Here is a 21,940-nt window from a genome sequence, read left to right on the forward strand (position 1 = left end):
ATACCTTATAAACTGCCATGTCTCCCATTTATAGACTTATAAATTCAATCACTGAATATACATTATAAAGCCCCCCCCCCAAAAAAAGCCTGGAACTCTCTGAATCCTTAATTCTACTCTAGATACCTATCCTAAGAAAATAATCCTAAATATGGAAAAAATTAGCTGAATACATAAAATGCTCATTGTAGCTACAAATTGAAAATAACCTAAATATAAACGACACAGGAATATTTAAGTAAACTAGAGTAAGTATACCTAATGAAAAACTATGATGCCAATAAAACTACTGGCTCTTTTTAAACACTATATATAACAACAGTGAATTAATGTTCACTTACGGTATAGCATTGAGTGATAAAATTAGTGTATCAATTGTGTGTACAATGTAAATACAGCTGCAGAAAAAACCTTCAAATACGTGCACAGGAAAATAAAATTTACTAAAATCTTTACAATAGTTAAGTCAGGGGTATGGGATTATAGATTAGATTTCTTCCACCTACCCTATTTTTAAACAAATCTATTGTTTAAAGTTTCTAGGAGATGATTTTATTACTCTTACATCAAAGAAAAGATATTAGAAAGAAAAAGCAGGTGTTATATGGACTACTTTTCTTTCAAAACGAATTAAAATATTTCTAAGCAAGTAACAAAGCAAGTAGTACTCAGTGTTTCTTTAGGTTTCACTTAAAGTTCAAAGAAGCACTTCAGGCAGAAGCAAAGCATTCAAATTCTGACACAGGTTTTCGGCTTCAACTCAATCACTGATTATTTTAGTAACTTTTGGGAAACAGTATTCCCCTATTTTCTCAGTGAAAAAAATGAAAATACGTCGAGATATGGATTAGTTAGCAAATCTTTTAGAAACAAATGGGCATTCATTAAAATAACTCTAAAATTTCATCTAAGTCATGCAAAACAGAAAGAGTGCCTATTTAATTTTCTCTCAAGTATAAAGGAGGTTACACAGTAGGGAGTTTGCCATTTGCACCTGTAAAACAAATGCCCACATTATTTCTGCAGCTTGCACTTTACCTTAAAGACATGAAAGGCTTCAAACTGGATGTTGGGACTTTTATCCCGGAGGAGGTTCATCATCAGTTTGAGGTTCTCTGGCTTGCTGATGTACTTTGTCATGATGGCAAAGTTGTGCCGGTCCAGGATCAGTTCACCTAGCAGCTACAAAAAACACAGAATCAAAGTAGAATCTGTCCGAGAGTCATCTTATTCAAAATATATCCCACTTCTTCACACCAGAAAACAAAATATAAATGTGAGTTATGAATGTTGATATGAAAAAAATTCAGAGTCCTTAAGTACAACTTAAAGCATAGGCATGGAAGCTGTAGTTATTATTAAGTTATTTTTAAACTTTTCATACAGTTTTGCTAAAGTCAGTGCTTAATGCATTTCTGAATCTGTTTTTTTAATCCAGTCATTGCTACTGCTTAAAAAAGCTTTCTCTGCTGCCCTCATCAAGAGCTAGCCAGAAATAAATTTATTATTTTCATCCCTTATTTTAATGTGCTTCCCAGTAATGTATTGCTCCTTAGGCGTTGAGGTAGGATAAGAATAAAAAAATTGACTTTAAAATTATACCTTCCTTATCTGAATAAATATACTCTAGTAGCTTGTTGGAAAAACAGGTTATATTAAGTGACTCTTACCTTCTCCCTAAATTTTATTACAAAACCTGATATAGAGCCAGAAAAAAGCTCTGACCCTGAATTCATATGAAATTTAATATGTGCAGCAAGTTTTTATAAAAAAGTAAAGCAAAACATTTTCTGGTGACAAATTATTAATTCCTAAAATGCAGCATTACCCCATGTTATGAACAGGATGTTTATGTCCCTCTAAATCTATATGTTGAAATCCTAATCCCCAGTGCAATGGTATTAGGAGGTGGGGCCTTTGGAAGGTGAATAGGACATGAGGGTGGAGCCATCATGAATGGGTTTGGTGCTCTTATAAAAGAGATCCTGGAAAGCTCCCTTGCTGCTGGCACCTTGATCTCAGACTTGCCAGCATCCAGAACTGTGAGAAATAAACGTTTGTTGTTTAAGCCACCCAGTCTATGGTATTTTTGTTATAGCAGCCCAAACAGGCTAATACACTTCAAAACAAAATAAAAATACCAAGAGTGAGAATAGTTGAAGACCCCCTAGCAGCATATGGCTGAACTTTTATTCTCACTGTAGTGGTAGCAATTCCTAAAGCTTCAGCAACAAGGTGGCTGAAATGTACCCTTAACATAATTTTATATATGATATACTTAATGATGACCAGTGTTGGATGTTAGATGGTCACCAGTTAGTCTCAAACATATGCAATAGCAATTGTGTAAATTTTTAGTCTTCATCTTTCTTAATCTCTCCTCAGCATCTAAAGCTAACTGGATACTCTCCTGGAAACTTTCTTTGTTCCTGGTTTCAAGGCCACCGCTTTCTTCTCTTTTCTTACCGCTTGAAGCGAGTTCCTATGCTGCCTGTTACTGATTCCCCTTCCTTTTAGGCACTATACATGCAGGGATTTTCCAAGCTGTATTTTAACTCTTTATCTCCCAACAATCTCATCTATGCCCATGGCTTCAACTATGACATCCAGGAAGATGTCTCCCAAATCTATTATACATCTCTGTTTTAATTTCCTTCCTAAACTCTATACCCACATTTTTAACTCCCCGCCCCCCACCCCAGCCCTGGTTGAACACTTAGCTGGCCTATCACACACAACATCTCTACAACCAATTCCCTTTCCTCTCCTTGTTCATGACATCATGATCTGCTAGTCCCCTGGGGAAGAGAGTTGAAATCTTTCTCAGCTCTTTTCCTTCCTTTACTCCTCATACCAAATCTACATCTAAGATCTGCCAATTTTCTGTTTTTAAATGTCTTGAACATCCTTCGTTCCATTTTTACTCACTCAGACCCTCCTACCTTCCATCTGGACTACTGCAACAGCACACACAATGGTCTCTTTTTCAGTCTTCACCCAATCCAACCCATTCTGCACATTATGTCAAATGAATCTTCCTGATGATCAGCCTTATTCATGTTACTAATGCCACTTATAACATGAATGAATAAACAAACAAGTATCTAGATTCCTTTGAACTGGGGATAAAAATTGAAGTCCTTAGTCTGGCATTCAAAACCCACTGTGACTGGAGTCATTTCTACTGCATCCTTTCCTCTGCCCCCTCACTTATTCTTTCTCATTCTTCTGCTTCTGTGGCTTCACTACCCTTGCTCCAAATTTTTCCCAGCTTTACTGAGGTATAATTGACAAAACTGTGTACATTTAAATTGTACATCATGAAGATTTGATATGTGTATACATTGTGAAATATTTACCACATGCAATTTAATTAACACATCTATAGCCTCACATAGTTACCCTTTTCGTTTTTGTGGTGAGAATGCTTAAGATCTACTCTCAGCAACTTTCAAGTATACAATACAGTATTATTAACTATAGTCACCATGCTGTATGTTAGATCTTCAGAATTTATTCATCTTATAACTGAAAGCTTGTACCCTTTGACCAGCATCTCCCATCCCCCTGCCCCCCACCCATAACCACCGTTCTACCTTCTGTTTCTATAGCTCAACTCTTCTCCTCAGCTGAATTTCCTCTCTTGCCTCTGTGCTCTTTGTTTTCTCCTAGTTGTACTCACCTTGCCTTGCAGTGCAGAGTTACTCATGAGCTTATTTAGAATATAAGCTCCATAAGGGCATGTGTCAATTCCTACTAGTGTTTGTATCCCTTATAACCTAACTGTGTGAGATGTGTGGATATTGTTGGGGAAATAAAGTCCAAGCAACACAGAATCCTCTCTACAAAGTGTAGAAAAGAAAGAAAGCAGTTTTATTATCGAATACGCATATTCAGAGCACAACACTGTAGGTAATCTACAAAAAAGGCATTACGAAGACGTAAAATTCTACCTTATTTATACAACCAAGCAGCTACAATCCAGCACATATATATACTCTCAAGATGAAAGATAACTGGTCCCCTATAAGAGGACCAGACAGCGCCATTTGCTGTGCACCCTTTCATAGTTCACCCTGAATTCACCTGGCCATTGAAGTAGCCATTTGTTTTACCTCATTGCTTTTATCCAACTAATGTAGAGAATAATAAAACTTCTCTTATCTCTCTGACAAGCAAATGGTTACAGCTTGGAGAGAAGCATCAAGGTTAAATTTTCCTGTGATAGAGAGGAAGGAGAGCTATCTTCCTAGATGTTTACACTCCAGGGGGATGGCTCCCGGATTCTCAAAAAAAAAAAAACCAAAAAACATTCTGGGTTGTAAAGCTGACAAGAAGCTTCTAAAGATATATACGTGTGTGTATATATATATATATATATACACACACGTATATATCTTTATATATATACACACATATGTGTATATATATAGCATCTATGTAAATATAGATTCTCTGTAGATATATATTTATTTAAAATATAACATATTTTATATGTTATAATAAAATATAATTATAATATAACTCTGGTGGTCCAGTGGTTAAGACTCCATGCTTTCACTACAGAGGGCATGGGTTCGATCCCTGGTTGGGGAACTAAGATCCCGCATGCTGTGTGGCGTGGCCAAAAATACATATAAAGCATACACACATACACATATCAAAAGGTCTTATAGCAACAGAGCAATTTCATTTAAAAAATTTAAAATCTGTATACATACACACATTCAATAAATATTTGTTGAAGTGACATTTATGAGTTAAGTTCAGATTAAGTCACTTTAATTCTTATTACATGGGGATGCCTATATATAAATTCTACCCAATCTATCCTGTTTATATAATTTCACTACTTTTTGGAAACAATCAATTATGTTAAATCATTTGGCCAAAAACACTGAATCTTTTAGCCATTAAATATTAATCTATTAATTAATACTGACAGTGAAAAATGCTGCATTTCATAGTAATACAAAACATTATACAGCAATACTATACTAAGTAAAAGGAAAAAAATTCATATTTTTTACTTCTTTAACTTTCATGTTATAGGCTTCATAGTATACAGTGAAACCACGCACAATAATGAGTTTTTTAAAAACTTTGTGTTTTAATGATATTGACCAGAGCTCTCCCCAAATCCAGAATTCCACCAAGCTTCTTTTGAATTATAATCTTTCTAGTGATTAAATACCAGGCCTCTGAAGAAGATAAGAAATAAATTCCTAAGCTATGTCACATAGTGAAAGGAATTTCTCTGTTAATTATTTTTTATTGACACCAGGAACCTAAGCACCCCAAGATAGTTCAGAAAAATTTAGAATTTGATTAACAAAAGGCAGGAGGTAGCAACTACTTTGGAATCAGAAAATAGCCTAGTAAATACACTGTTACAATAATCTAACCTCTCTTGTTTTCTAAAATTATGAAACATCTATGTGCAAAATATTACAGAATCCAGAGATATAACCATAGTAAAATCAAAATAGAAGATACTGCTACCACAGATCTAATTACCCGAAGGAAAACCCAACGGCACACAGTGGAGCTCTGCAGACAATGTTCTGATGAAGAAAAGAGCAAACAATACTTAAGGAGCTCTTTCCTTGAATAGACTGACACAAGACCATCTTAGCAATATCTCTGCCTATAATCCAACATTCAAAAAAGGCCAACTCTTCAGTAACGATTTTAGCAATTTTTACATTCTTGATATACTTTATCTACCTTTTACTAGTGCTTTTCACTGTCTAACCAGTGCTTGGTTTTACCACATTGTAAATCAAATATTTGTGAGACAGTCAACTGTAAAGGATTTTAAGTGGGAATAGCAGCTCATGTAGTATGTGTGGGTGCATTAATAAAGAAAGAGGCCTTATGAGTGGGCTGGGGCATCTGTAAATAAGTAGAAAACAATCAGCTTGAAAAGGGAGAGTTTAAAGGAGACTTTCTATACCACATGCGGTACAAAGTCAGATGCTCTTTGCCATGTCACTGGAATAGCGCTGAGGTCTTCAGCTGGAGAACTATGTGAAAAGAGGAAGAGAGGCTGGATGGTGGAGAGCCAGGTGGCAGCAGACAGAGGTGAGAAATGAATCTTTCTTGCTCCCCTTTGCTACCTGCTAAATTTGTATTACATGTTGTACTAATCATACATCTACTGGGTTAACAGGCTTCGATTTTTAAATGCAAATGCATCCTGGTAGGAAAAAGTCTAACTCAGACCCTAGTCCCAATTATTTATTTAGAATAGATCGGTGCCTTCAGTCCAGAGACTGAACTCCGGGGACAGTGACGAGGAATATTTATTAAAGAAATTTATTTCAATTTTCTTTAGCAAATATATGCAGGTCTTACCATGTGGTAGGTTCTGCTCTAACCATTTTACAAATATTAACAAGGGAACAGGACAAGGTGGGGTTGAAGGCATCCTGAGAAGAGAATGAGGGCAATGGGCACATGGGTAGGAGGGGATGACAGGACAGCAGGAAAGAAAAGCAGGAAGAAGGCCAAGAAGGGAAATGTCTGGGTAAAAAACTGTAAGCTTTATAACTTTGCCTAAGGCCCTAGAGACAGTCGATCACAGAAAAATTTGTCACAAGTTCTTATCACTGTGGAAAATGGTACAAGGATAAATTCTAAAGTCCATGACCCTCAGCTTTCTTGATCCCAGTTTGGTTCAGTCACCTTAGTTCATATCAACCCCTCTACTTTGGCCCAGTATCTGACAGGTTCCACTGAAAATAGGAAGGACTTGGAAAATTTATGAGCAGTTAGCTATATATTAGCCCTTCAGAGCATCGTCACCTCTGTTTACTGTTCCAATTTCCACTCCCCGCCAGGATGACTACCTCTGTAACACAGACAAGCTTTCCTGGTTTGACTGTCCTTGTGTCTATTCTTTAAGTACACGGCTGTCCCAACAGGATGTATCCTTATCTTCAACTGCTTTTAAGAAGCTTTCTGGACATGGGAGAGCACAGCATTGATGTCCCTGCCTTCGCCTGGAGCTCCATCTCATTAATTCAGGCTCCAGCACAGACAGCAGCACACCCATGATATTTTTCTTCTATGTGGATTACTCTGTATGGGTTTCTGCACAAGGAGAAACTCAATCAAGAGTGCTGAATGACTGGCTGAAAATAGTACACTGACCTCTCCATCAACAGGTAAAGCTGGAGCAGCAAGGGCACAAGTACAGGGGAGACTGGTCAAGGCTGACACATAATCATGGGGAAAGTGAATTCACAAATATGTGGTACAAGATAGATTTAATTTATTGCTTTAGCTTAAAACTATCAAATATTTAGAAACAAATGCATTGTTCTACAATGTCATCATTCCAACATTTAAAAAATACTATATTTTTATAATTAATATATAAAATAATATGAATATATAATAATATAAAATAATATTTAGTAAGCTCAAGCATCATACAAATTGCTTGACTAAAAACAGCCAATTATTATCTGCCAAAAACATTCTTTTGAATATCTGAGTAGGATCTGAAGGGCAGAGATGCAGCTCTAGCCAATGTCCTACTCCCTCAGGAGCTGTCCCACCTCCTCTTGACCAAATGGCTACTTCCAGGCACCTTTTCACTGAGGGAGGGAAGGCCACTCACAGATGGATGTGGCCCAATTCTGCTGGGTCCCTGTCTGATGAGGGAGAGAGGCATTTCAACAGGCATTTCATAGGAGATAGAATCTCAAATCAGAAACGCCGTTTGGTTACATACAAATAAAAACATACCCCTCATCCTGTATTTTTTCTGTACTTATTACTTATATTGTTACTTCCAAAAAGTATTTGAAGCAGGGCACTTACCTCGTTTTGCTACAAAGTACAGTCATAACGTTGAATGTACTTCTCAAGTTACAAAAAAAGAGAATAATTTTTCTCTATTTATTTGTCCACTATTAAACCTTAGTCATTTACTAACAAGAATATCAACTTCTGGAGACTCTAACTTAAAGAAATTTGATATTACCTTTAAAGATTGTCTCTTAGTCACATAATTCTCAGACTGGAGCAATTTCTCATAGTCTCCAAAAATCTAATGAAAAGAAAAGAAATATTAGAGTGTAAACCCAGCAGTGATTTCTCTGCATTAAGTTTGCTACTTCTCTTTGTTTTATTTTACTTCTGTAAATTAGAAATTGAGTAGAAAATGAAGTAATTGAGTCCTCCCAATAAATCACTTTGAATAAAACATCTGTTAACTCATCTAATGAGCTATAGGATAACTCATTTTATGACATTTTAAAGACATTTTAAAGAAATCTGTTTATGTAGTCTTGCTGATAGCTATTAGTCTGTGAATAATTTGAGAAAAGATTAAATACACTTAGCAACTCATAAAGAATCAAACTGTCAAATTCATAGCATGAACGGGTAGAGGAATAGGGCTACTTCTGCCACATAATGGCCATGTTAATCCCAAGTGGCCTCTCTGGGGCACTTCCACTCTCCCCAGAAGCTAGGGGACGCTGGTGATTGGGGTCCGTTTCCTAATGTGATTGGTCGTCAATCACTGCCCAGTCCCTTTGGTTGAACACAGAGTGCCAGTGGCTGGCAAAGCTCAGTGTCAACCTCCCATCACACATAGACACACTCAGAGACCACTCAGGTGGGAGGAGCAAGCCTGGCAGAGAACTGAAGGCAAGAGAGCTCAGGGGCTGAGGAGGGTAGAAAAGGGTCCTGGTCCTCAGAGGAGCAAGTGCCAGGTGTGTGTGCGTGTGCGTGATGAGGGGAAACTGTGCACACTGAGGATAATTCCTGATAGAGAATTAAGAAAGTGAAAAGTAAAAACAAAATCATGTAGCTCACATTAAAGTCACAGTAATTATACTCTTTTATATAAAGGACTTGTTTATTCTAATTGTCATGGAACACAAGGAGGATTTTTCACTAAATCTGTCACACGAATGTCGTGGTAAATTTTAATTGTAACTATAAAATGCAAATACACGCAGATAAGGTATTGTTGACTCCCCAAGCTACCAGTTTCATTATTTTAGGTCATATATCATGTTCTCCAGCTTCAGGTTTACTGCTAAAGAAATATGAAACTCAAGAAGTATGAAATGTTTAGGGAGTATGAGTTCTGAAAGCTAATGTTCAGGTCAGTGTAGCAGGCTCAGCATCTGTGAAAATACTAAATTACACATGAAGTGACTATAGATACAGAGACAAATTTAGGTAAATAAGAGTCAAAGAGAATGAGTTTATGGTCTCTCAGATTATTGCTTATTATCCTTGAATGCAAACTGCACAACACATTTATCTCACTCATCCTATAGAAAAGATTAGTAGTTAACACTACAGGTTTTGTCATAAACTATCTTTGCCCTCTTTATTTTCATTTATTTATAAATGTAACATCTAATGAGTCTTTAACATTCCATCCAGCATCTATAGTTACTGAACAACTAAACTATAATAACAATTCATTTCCTAACTTCAAAAATATGTGATTTTCTTTTAATCTTGAAGCTTTTGGATATCTCTGGCAATAATCTTTTTCTCCCTTCATGTTTTACACTTTGATCAAAGTTCTCCAGTTGATCCCATGGGTATTCTCTTGATAATTTTAGGATATGAAAATCACTTTTGATTTCATGATTATATTGATAATTCTTAATCTCAAACCAAAGGAAGATCAGCAAACAACTTATGAATAAAAAATCCATAGTTTAATTTCTGTGACTTGGATGTATGAAGACATAGGATACTGATAGGGTATTTCATATCTTCCCAGAGTCATCTGTTTCCTTTTACATTTTTGTGTGGCTAACTAGAAAATTTTAATTTACATAGTGGGTTGCATTGTATTTCAATTGGACAGTACTGGTCTAAAGCAGCTAAACTAATACTGGAATAAACCTTATAAAGTTTTGCTTCTAGGTTTGTGCTACGTTTCACTTTAATTATGCTATTCCTATTGCTGATACACTTAGCAAAAGCAAAGCAGCTCTTGGATGGGTCTGTTCATTCAATATTCATTTAACACCACCAAATGTATGGCACTGAGTTAGGTATTAGGGATGTAAGTAATAATGATAAAAATTAATACATGGTACTATCCTAAAAACTTTAAATCTTGTCAAATTCCTACAGCAATCCTATGAAGCAGGTATTATTAATATCTTCATTTTTTGGTAAGTGCAGTAACTTGTCCGGGATCATACAATTAGTAAGAGGTAGAGCAGGATCCTGAAGCAAAGCAAGTGGACACTAAAGTCTATACTGTATTCTGAACCACTGTGTTTGACAGATAAGGTTCCTGCCTCCCAGGGAGCTTAAGAACCAGTCAGGAAGATATAAAGACACACCATAATAATACAATGTGGAAAACGTGTGAGAGAGAAGGAGAGAGGGAGAAAGGGAGGGAGGGAGGGAGGGAGGGAGAGGGGGAGAGAAAGAGACAGAGAAAGAGAAAGAGAGAGAGAGAGAGAGTGTGTGTGTGTGTGTGTGTGTGTGTGTTTGGGGGTGGGGGGATTACAGAAAGCTTCCTAGAAGAGTCACATTATGCAACCAGGCAGGACCCTGAGGGGCCTTCCCAGGAACATACCCTCTTGAGTCCCCCACTTCTTGTTTGTAAAAAAGCTTTAGACTCCTAGGTCTTCCCCGAGTTTCAAAGAGCAAATTTAATCAGAGAAGTGAGAAAATGCAGAAACAAAGGAAAACAGCCAAGCAAGACAAAATAATAATAGTTTAGCCATAAAACAAAGTCAAGGATCTTTTGTTCCTCCTCAAGGTCTATAGATAATATCCTGAGCCATATCCTTGAGTTGTTTTGCAAATACTGAAACCCTCACCAGGTGGAAGAAGTTAACTGCATACTGTCCACAGGCATGTAGACCTCATACTGGTTGGAACCAAAAGGTTGATGATGTTAACCCCTGAAATACCACCCTGTCACCTTACCACCAACCAGTCAGAAGACTGTCCATGAGCCAATGAGGCACCCTGCAACCCTCACCCCTTCCCTGAAAACCATTTGGGATTGGGGTCTTTTGAGCATTAGCTGCCCCACATTTCTTCCTCGGCCTTGCAATAAATGTTGAATTTTCCTTCATCACAACCCGGTGTCAGTAGACTGGCTTTGCTGCATGTCGGGTGAGTTTGGTTCAGTAACAATTACAGCTAATTATCAAAAGGTTGAGATGGATTCACCCTTAGAGAAGGGAGTTGGAAGACATATATGTATTTTGGTATTTCTACCAGTAAGTAAAATTAGTTATCAAACCAAGTAAAATATTTATATTAGTAAGGTGGGGTGCTCTTCCATTTGGAGTTTCCTACTGCCTCTTAAGGGCAACATGGATGCTCTTAAGTCAAGATCAAAGTGAGCAGGTACTAGTTGTTTCCTGGAGCTCCAGAGCACAACAGGAAGAGATGTGAAAAACGAGAAAGCCCTGATCTCCTGCCATCCTCGATTTTCCATAGTTTCTTGATGACCTGGCTTCTAGGTAATAAACCAATCGGGTGTATGGTTGGTTTCAACTGTGTATCATAAATAGGAGTAAGTGCTAACAGATCTAAGAAGGAGAGAGAGAGAGGAAGAGAGAATGAGGTAAATACTTAAAAATGACTTCTACTTACAGTGTCATAATTTTGTTCTAAGAAGTCTGCTACCAGCACTTTATGTCTGGTCAGTAAATCCTAGAAAAAGAACAGTCAAGTGAAACAAAATTATTATAGGTAACAAATTTTATAAATCTTTTTCTTCTAAGATTTTCCAAGTCCATTAATTTGAAACATAAAAGTTCCAGAATATTTTCATTTACATCATTAAATTACTTCCATTCTTAGTTTAAAATGTGAAATACAATTTGTTTCATGCTAAAAACAGCAGAGTGCTTTAAATTCATACCATAGAAATAATTCAACTAGTGAAACAAATGTCACCTAACAGACAAGTGTACAGTATATTTCTTCAAGCCATAACTCTACATTGTGAAAATGATATAATAAATATTCAAATAAAGTCTATGACTATCTTTTTAAAATGTCATTAATAACCATTTATTTAAAAAAGAACTCTGAATGTACTAAAACCATATCTCACAAGTTAACAGATTTTCAATGATTAATCTTTAATTTTTCTTAACCACTTTTGAAACGTAAGTGCCTAGGATGCTGGGAAGCACAAGAATGACATTTAACAGGGCCATCTCAGCATCATCCCGCTCTTGGGTTAATGGGCTGGGAAGTGTTGTTCAGTTACTAAGTAGCACAATGCACCCTTTCAAAGTTGAAGACAAGTAGCCTGATCTAACTACAGACATAACTCTTGGAAAATTGAACAAAAGCATAAAGGAATGTTTGACTGAAAATTCACACCTAAATTATATCCTTAATTCACCTTAATGTTGGAAGAAAACAAGCGTCAGCTAATCCGTTTAACATGCTTAAGGGCTAAATACCCTGTCTAGGTACTATGCAGAATTTAATTAAAAACCTAACAAGAATTTTCAAGTTTTCAAAAATAAATTCTTATACTTTAATACATATTTAATTAAAGCTTCTTAAAAGCATATACAAGATACACAACATAACCTCACAGAGAAAAAGAAGGCAGCAGCAACGGTAAAACTCACTTATTTCTATTTCAATAAAAAGTTAAATATTTAAAGCACTTTGCACTACAATTTTCTTTTTTTTCAGTTTTATTTTTATTTTTTAAAATTTTTATTGCAGTATAATTGATTTACAATGTTATGTTAGTCTCTGCTGTACAGCAAAGCGAATCAGTTATACATATACATATATCCACTCTTTTTAAGATTCTTTTCCCATATAGGTCATTACAGATTATTTGAATAGAGTTCCGTGTGCTATACAGTAGGTCCTCATTAGTTTGCACTACAATTTTCAAGTTCAAAAATAATGAGACTGGCTATTACTTTCATTTCATATTACCTTTCATCACAACTTGATTGACCATTGGGCCTATCAGTGGAGAAATGTACTTTTTTCCTCAGGGGAACATGTAATACTGTTCTGGAATCGCAATTTTAAAATGGGAAAATCCTCTAAGGAATTCATTCCTGGTCCACCCCAGGTCAAAATTCAAACCAGTTCCTATGTCAGGGGACACCTCAGAGAGTAAGGTAGTTCCACAGCATCCTTTGGGGTCCCTAATCTTTTTCTAAGTGGATATTCGGGGTGCCTAGTTTTCAGATACTCTCTTCCTCAATCTCCTGAGCAGTATCAGTGATTTTCTAAGCTGACCCAGGTTAGAAAGTTCTCTCCATGGGCTGCAGCAGACACTGTGGATGGCTGCACCCATGGGGTTCTGCATCTATTATGACAGTCATCAGCCTCGGGTATGAGGACCATGATCTCCCATGGCCTCAGGCCCTGCACATACCCTGATGGTGGCAACGGAAAGAGTACTTTGCAGATGAGTGCTGCTTGGAAAGGTTTTCCATTCACTATACATTAGTGTTACACCAAAGAAAGAGGAATAAGGAGGGGGTTCTGTTAGTAGCAGCTCCTTCAAATTCTAAGGGAAAAAAATAACTTTAAAATCCAGTAATAGAAAATATAATATGGTAGGGTAGAATTCCTCCAGCACACGTGTATGATGGATACAGCCAATAAGTGATTCATGCACATACACTCTTACACTTGAGTGTGTATACATTATATATACATAGATATATCCTCCAATTTATATACATAATAAATGTATGCACAAAACTGGAGGGATTATACAATATATATATACACACATATATAACATAATACATGTATATAAACATAATACATAGACAAATACAGATGTTGCATTATTATAGATCAAATAACTGAGTGGGAGAAAAATTGCTAAGATCCCACCCCAAAATGAAAAAGCAGAAAATTGCCAAGAAAAATAAAGTTCAAATTTTAAAGAATTCAAAGTTAAAAAAAAGTATTTGAAATAGTGTACTCTTTCATCCCACCTCCTAACAATTGTTTTGACAGGGCTAGGTTCTGCATAGTCTAAGTATCATGCTAAAAAAATGTTCATATTGATATTTTAGTGAATTCTTCACAGCTTGGGAGAACTCAGGGTGCAATGACAGAGACAGACATGCAATGGCAGGGACACGATACTACATCAGCCAGCAGCAGCTGCATTTATTGAGTTTTTACTACGTGCTGGAGAGTGTGCCAAGCACCTTACATACGTTATTTCTAATCTTCACAACTCTGCAAAAACAGAGATTATTTTTCTCATCTCACAGATGAAGGACATATAGCAAGTCAGGTGCAGAGAGAGATGGAATTCATACCACTCCTTATCATGTTGATTCTTAGAGGGAGAGGTGAAAGAGATTGTGGTTGTAAGGAATCTTTTTTGGGAAAGGACAATTTGTAGACAATACCATGACAAAAACATAAGCCAACAATGTGAAAACACCAATGACTAACTGGGCAGTAGTCATCCTGCAGTTCAAAACAAAAAAGGTTAAGCCTAAGAAGTTAAAAACAAAAGCCCAAACCAACCAGCCAACCAAGTAAACAAATCCCCTTGAAACCAGCTACTTAAAAAAAAGTGACTTATGGTCATTACATTATATTAACCACAGCATTTTGGTAAAATATAGATAATAGGCGTTTTCAATATCAGTAGCATACTAGGAAAGTTTTTAAGGTTATTTAGATTTTCAAGGACTTAAGTTCAACGGAAAATATGCTCATGTACAAATCACCATAGTTTATTTTTGTGATTCAATATTGCGCTGAAAATTAAACTGAGCTGAACATGTGATGCAAGACACTATTATCAAGTATAGTTTATTCTATTAAATGTTGAAAAATCTTTGGGGAAATTTTCAAAAATAAATGCTCAATTGAATTTGATCTTCCCCCTCCATTAGAGTTGTTCTATGTTTACAGTTATTTGTGAAGTCTTATTTATGGATTTTTAAAAAAGGAACTAACTTGCTTCCATGAGAGCAAAGAGTCATCAGATTTGAAAAGGAAAAAAAATGGCACTACAGTAGCTACTAATAGAGAACATCTCAGTTGTTTAGGAACAGATATTTGCTAGAAAGAAATGGAACCATCCTTTGTGTTAAATGTCCTTCTTCCTATTTTTTTTTTTTTAAACATCTTTATTGGGGTATAATTGCTTTACAATTGTGTGTTAGTTTCTGCTTTATAACAAAGTGAATCAGTTATACATATACATATGTTCCCATATGTCTTCCCTCTTGCGTCTCCCTCCCTCCCACTCTCCCTATCCCACCCCTCCAGGCTGTCACAAAGCACCGAGCTAATATCCCTGTGCCTTGCGGCTGCTTCCCCCTAGCTATCTACCTTACTACGTTTGTTAGTGTGTATATGTCCATGACTCTCTCTCGCCCTGTCAAAGCTCACCCTTCCCCCTCCCCATATCCCTTCTTCCTATTTGATGCACCAAGGCCCCTCCTACCATGTGTTCTAGATATACTCTTGGGGGCTTCATCTGTTGCCACTGTACAACTGTTGTTTTGCCGGGTGAGACTTGTCGCCTATGAAACAGAGAAGGCTCCTGGGGTTTCTCAACACCCTGAGCACAAGTCCATGTTTCTTGCCCTCGCTGCTCCTCTTCCCTCCACCCACCGCCAACTCTCCTTAGAGTCTGTCCCCTGTCCTTTCCTCCTCTTTTCCTTCCTTCCCTCACTCTTTGCTTTTCTCACTGGTTTTCTTCTTCCTTACTCTGTGTCTTTGTCTTCTTCATAAGCCCCTATGAGCTTATGACAAGCATTTTGAGTTGCTTTTTCCACAGTGTGACAGACGGGTCTAATTGCACTCTATTTACTGAATCCTCTTATGATCCACATCATACACAGTTGGCTATGCTCTGACCTAAGGAATACAATTTTCTGCTTTTAAAAGTTAAACTGCCTCTTAGAGGCCAAATGACTAAATGCTGAAGTTAAATAACCCAGCTGATTCAGAAAAAATTACCTTAAAAGTAGCAAAGGCGTCTGAAGCAATATCAAATGTTGACAACTCCACATACTTAAAGAAATCTCTGAATTGATTAGAAAAGAGGATGATTTTCGCAAGCGGTTCATGTCGAATACATTCTCTCAGCATAATCCCACAACGTAAGGCGATCTGTGGGGTTTCATATCTAAAGCATAAACAAGAGAGAAACAGAGAACTATGTTGTTTTATTAACAAAATAATATTAATGGTATCAAAAGAACCATTTCAATACTACTGTTAATGGAAGCATAGATACCATTTGTCACAGTTCATTCAAACACCATTCTTTCAATACCCACCAAATATCCACAATGTGCCTGGCACTATTCCAGATGTTGGGGACAGAATAGTAAGCAGAAAAGGTCACTGCCTTCCTAGCATTCACAGTTTAGTGCAAATGTTTCTGGTGGGGGAGGAGACAGACTATATAAACAATGAAAAGATAATTTCATATACTTCAGTGCTGTGAAACTGAAGACAATAAAATAGGTATACTATAGAGTATACTTAATTTGCTTTACTTTAGACTGAGTGGTCAGGGAAGAGGCAAAGCATTCAGGCAAAGGGAACTAACTGTGCAAAGGCTCCAAGGAAAGAACCAGCAGCTTTGTAAGCCAAGGTAAGGAGTTTCATTTTTAAGTGTGATAGGGAGCCTTTGGATAGTTTAAAGAAAGCAATTAACACAGTCTGTCATATGCTTTAAAAAAGATCACTCTGGCTACCTGTGGAGAATCTTGTAAAACAGGGAAGAATGAGCTGGGGAGCTAGAGTGGAAGCAGGGAGACTAGCTATTAGGAGGAACAGAAGCCCAGCTAGAGATGATGGGGACTTGGATTGGGGTGGCAGTAGTAGAATAGAGGACTGTGGGCAGGTCATGCATATTATTCAGGGGAAGAGTCAACAAAACTTGTAGATGTTGTAGTTGGGGTAGGGTGAGGAATAAATTTGGGGTGAGGGAAATTGAGGATTCAAGAATAATAAAATAATATTTACATGAAATTCAGAATCAAGAATAAAATCTCTTTCCCACAATTTAGGAAACAGGCTACTTTGTAACATCAAATTTATAAATACAGTAGGGAAAATAGCAAAGAAAGGTATTTGAGAGAATTCATTAAACCAGTGTGGTATTTATTCATTTTTCCCCCCATTTTTATGTGGAATAATATTCACAAATATCATCTGAATATTCCCTGAAAAACTCATATTGACATTAAATGTTAATATATTCAGATAGGCACTATTCTTTGCAGAATATTAAAAAATGCCAATTTACAGTGTTAGCAATTTCTCTTATCAGAAGAATTTGAAAATCAGCCTATTGGCATGCATGGAAGAGTTATAAGGTGGGTTTTTATTAAAGATGTTATAAAAAAAAGATGTTATAAAGATGGGTACGTTTTCTGAAATGTGAAGGAGAAAAACACTATCGTTTATTAATAGAGTACTTAGGAGAATATAAAATGAAGACTGTTGACCTAGAGAAAGAACCTAAGGGGCAGACAATTAAAATCCAGACTTATTAGTAAGATATTTATGGACTTTCATAATTTTGCTTTAAACTTAACTTTTCAATTTCATCTCTCATCACATCCCTTAATTCCTTGGGGTATGCCATTCTCTCAACCTAGAATGCCCTTCTCCTTAAGTTTCCACCTCTAAGATTCTCTCTCGTCTTTCAAGACTTAGTTCAAATGCCACCTCCTCCTTGAAGTGTTTCCAGTCACCTACCATTCAGAATCACTCTCTCCTTCCTTCATACTTCTACAACAGCTTGTCTGTAATTCTACTTCAGCACTTTTCTCATTCTACACTATAGTACATTGCAATTAATTGTTATAAATCTGTTTTCTTTACCTCATTACAAACAACTTAATTGCTAAGGATATGTTTTACTTATCCTGTTACCTTCTCCTCTCCTCCATATGGTGCCTATGTCTTATTTACTGTTACCTTCCCCCATCCCTACCCCAGTCTCCGAAGAGTGCCTAGGATAATGCTTTTCACAAAGGCATATAATGAATTTAATAAACTTCAAACTCTGATTAAAATTCTTAATACTAGAGGACTCTAATGAGACACAAACTTTGGCTTAGAGAAAAAGCGGTATGATCTCTAGCCAATGTTTTCTCATTTCTTAATTCAATTGTCAAACTGAAACTATATATAAAAAAAGTTTCTACTCCAACCTTTGTGTATAATTAGTTCTCTTTTTTCTTTCATTTTGTGAAGTTTATTGGAACCATCTGTGATGCACTGACTATTCTTGAGGACCAAGAGAATATTTTAAAAGATGCTACTCTAGGTCAGAACACTTGTCATCCCATCCTAGTAGTTTGTGCCCAAGAGTGGAACTGTCATTTCTCTGAGATGACAACTTCTTAAAGTTAGGAATATATTGGGATATATAAGGAAAGCCCTAATTTTCCTCAGTACCTTTAAGGAATTTATAATTCACATACATCATTTCAACCTGACTACCCTCTAGGATATTGACTTTTGATAGTTTATTGCCTACTATATAAAGAAGTGCTCCATAAGTTAAGCCTACCTTAAGTTTCAAATCCCAAGAACATTAATATACTTAGGTTTGGTAAAGAATCAATATTTGGGCTTCCCTGGTGGCGCAGTGGTTAAGAGTCCGCCTGCCGATGCAGGGGACACGGGTTCGTGCCCTGGTCCGGGAAGATCCCACATGCTGCGGAGCGGCTGGGCCCGTGAGCCATGGCCACTGAGCCTGCGCGTCCGGAGGCTGTGCTCCGCAACGGGAGAGGCCACAACAGTGAGAGGCCCGTGTACCGCAAAAAAAAAAAAAAAAAGAATCAATATTTACCTCATCTATTTTATTCTACTTGTGGATAAGTGTCTCAAGGACAAAAGACCATGACAAATCACTATGTTCTCCATAACAACTAACTTAATGGCAGGTTGCTGATAAAGGTTAATCCAATGAATGTTGAATCACTATTTTATAGAATTGAATCATATTTTCCTACTGATTTGCAGTTTGGATCATATAGTCCAGACTATATAATTAACTGTGTCATTGTGCAGAATGCACACTGCTTTTATGCATGCTTATTCAAATAATAACAGTGTGTAAGATCTGTTTCAAATTTAATAAAAGCCAAAGTGTAAGATAAATGATCTCATCTAGCAGTGAGCTACAGTAAACATTACACAAAAAATGGTTAGAAGAAAGATCTTGTGCAAGAATATCTCAATTTAAGAACACAGATTATATTATGTAAGGAGAAAAATGACTTTTGTTGTTACTGATGGAAGAAACAAGGTCAGCCAGCACTAGGAAAAGTTTTGTAAAATGCCATTCAGCAAACACTTGGCCTCCTCAATATAATCAAGAAGTTTTGCTTCTAATCTAGAAACATTTGCTTACTTTAAAAATAGTGAGCTAACTCTGTCCACTGAAAAGGTCTAGAAGCAATAACAATCCAATGTCAATGCGCATCCCTAGCATCCAGATTATAGTCCCTAAGAACCATTTCTAACTAAAACGAGCAAGAGTCCTTGGTAGAGATGGCTAATTCCAGGTCTGTATTAGAAAATGTACAAGATGGGCCAGAAAGCAAGGAAACTCTCACAAACTAATGGGAGTGATAGCAAAAGGACATCGGTCAACTTGAAGAGGCCACAGACAGATAATCAAGCATCAAAAAAAGTTTTTAGGGGCTTCCCTGGTGGTGCAGTGGTTGAGAGTCCACCTGCCGATGCAGGGGACACGGGTTCTTGCCCTGGTCCGGGAAGATCCCACATGCCGCGGAGCGGCTGGGCCTGTGAGCCATGGCCACTGAGCCTGCACGTCCGGAGCCTGTGCTCCACAACAGGAGAGGCCACAACAGCGAGAGGCCTGCGTACCGCAAAAAAAAATTTTTTTAAGTACGACTATATAAAATGTATGAAAAAACACTAAGTCCACTAGTTCATAATGATACTACAGGGATACAGGGGTGAGGAGGAGGAGGCGAGAAGAAGAGAAGAACAAGGGGGAGAGGGAGAAAGGAGGAAAGAGAGAGATAAATAAATGGACACCAATGGAAGTTCCTAGGTTAACAATTTATTGCTTTCTAAACTGATAATTGAAGGAAAAGAATTAGGCATTTATTCTTCCTCTCCAGTATGGACTGTACTTCAGACTAGTTAAATTGTGGTGGAAGAGGGAAACTTATTCTCTATAAAACTAGTCCAGTCAATAAATACATAAGGAATAATAAAGTTAGAAAATCACCTTTTTGCAACCCCTAAGGAAATGACTGAATCAGGCAATGTTCATCAGTGGATGATAAAACAATTAAGTGTAGTTGATGGGGAACTTTATAATGGATTAGGCTGCCACCATCTGAACTCATTGCTCAGTCTTAGCATTACTAAATGTATGTCTCCTGATGTGATGAAACACAAACTACACAGCACCACTTACAAAATATGACTGCCATAATAAAACTGAATCTGAATCTAATCAAGTCTTTAAATATAACCTCCAGTGAAGCAATCTGACAAACCTAGAATAAAGGAAATTATGTAGGATAACTGATTCAGTTTTTCAACAAGTCAATGGCATAAACATGGGAGAAGGTGCTGTTTTAAATGAAAAGGGACTTAAAAAAGACTTAAGTGACATTATAAGCAAATACAATAAGTGGACCTTATGAGCATTCTTGTTTGAACAAACCAACTAAAATTTGGGGGGGGAATCAAGGAAATTTGAGTATGGACTGGGTATTAGTTATTAATGAATTATTATTAATTTTTAAGTGCAAAATTACATTGTAGTTATGTAAAAATTATCTTATTTTTGAGATGCGTATTGATGTGTTTAGGGTTGATATGATGATATTACATGAGATTTGAGATTTGCTTTAAAATACTCCAGTCAAAGAAAAAAAAAAAGAAAAAACAAGGGAAGAGGCGTTGGGAAGACAGATGAAATAAACACAGCAAAACACTGACGGTTGTTAAGGCTAGGAGATGAGTACATGGGATTTCTTTGCACTGTCTTGTTTTGTATATGGTTGAAAATTTTTGCAATAAAATTTTTACAAATAAGATTATTAGGAGAAATTTATTATTTTAATATTGGACTTCTGGAGAATCTTCCACAGGCAATGGCTCTTTATGGATCACTGAGAGCAGTTTAGTGACCTCACTCTCAAGTTCTCTCAGTACCCTGAAATGTCATCTGCGTGGGCCAGGAGAAAAGTTCGTTTGAAGTGAGAAAGTCCTTTTTGATGATCTTTTCATAAAATTTGGGTTCCAAATCCTTTTACTGTGTTTTGTATCCCATATCCAAACGATTCTCCTTGATGGACAAGAATCAATTTCTTTCTGTCTTACATTCTTTATGGTTAGACTTAGGTCCAGTATAGCATGTTACTATCATATCCCTAAATGACATCATTTTTTTAATGATTTCTGTCTTTTTTTCTTTTTTATTATTGGAGTATAGTTGATTTACAATGTTGTTAGTTTCTGTGGTACAGCAAAGTGAATCAGTTATACATACACATATAACCACTCCTTTTTAGAGTCTCTTCCCACATAGGTCATTACAGAGTATTGAGTAAAGTTCCCTGTGCTGCACAGGAGTTTCTTTTTAGTTATCATTTAATATATAGTAGTGGCAAAGCACTTAGTTCTGTTGAGACATGTTCTTACTAACATGTTTAAAGAATGGAGATAATTTCAAAGAGCAATTCAACTAACAGAATAATGCTGACTTCCATCTTGAGCCATATTCATCATCTGCCTCCACTGTCTAATCTTCTTTTTTTTTGCATTTCTTTTCTTTTTTTTTAGTTTTTAGATTTTTTTTTTTTTTTTTTTTTTGAGGTACGTGGGCCTCTCACTGCTGTGGCCTCTCTCGTTGCGGAGCAACAGGCTCCGGACGCGCAGGCCCAGCGGCCCTGGTTCACGGGCCCAGCCGCTCCGCGGCACGTGGGATCCTCCC

General features: G+C 36.8%; 1 protein-coding gene across 8 annotated transcripts in view; it reads right to left on the bottom strand.

Annotated features, from left to right (window-relative positions):
• The window catches only part of CAB39L (calcium binding protein 39 like), a 110,124-nt gene that overhangs the window by 20,313 nt on the left and 67,871 nt on the right, over positions 1–21,940 (bottom strand). For all 8 annotated transcript variants that reach the window (XR_016388701.1, XM_089899579.1, XM_022574816.2 and 5 more), the window contains 4 exons: positions 15,952–16,120; positions 11,611–11,670; positions 7,994–8,059; positions 1,039–1,182 (listed from right to left, as the gene is read on the bottom strand). Coding sequence is in view for 7 of the 8 variants with exons in the window: in XM_089899579.1 (XP_089755705.1) it covers positions 1,039–1,182; positions 7,994–8,059; positions 11,611–11,670; positions 15,952–16,120 (439 nt within the window). In the remaining variant the exon portion in view is untranslated. The remainder of the gene's footprint in view (positions 1–1,038; positions 1,183–7,993; positions 8,060–11,610; positions 11,671–15,951; positions 16,121–21,940) is intronic.

The sequence above is a fragment of the Delphinapterus leucas genome, chromosome 18, assembly GCF_059928025.1.
Source record: "Delphinapterus leucas isolate spDelLeu-1000000601 "Yukka" chromosome 18, BTC_Dleu_Yukka2, whole genome shotgun sequence".
Classification (NCBI taxonomy): Eukaryota; Metazoa; Chordata; class Mammalia; order Artiodactyla; family Monodontidae; genus Delphinapterus; species Delphinapterus leucas.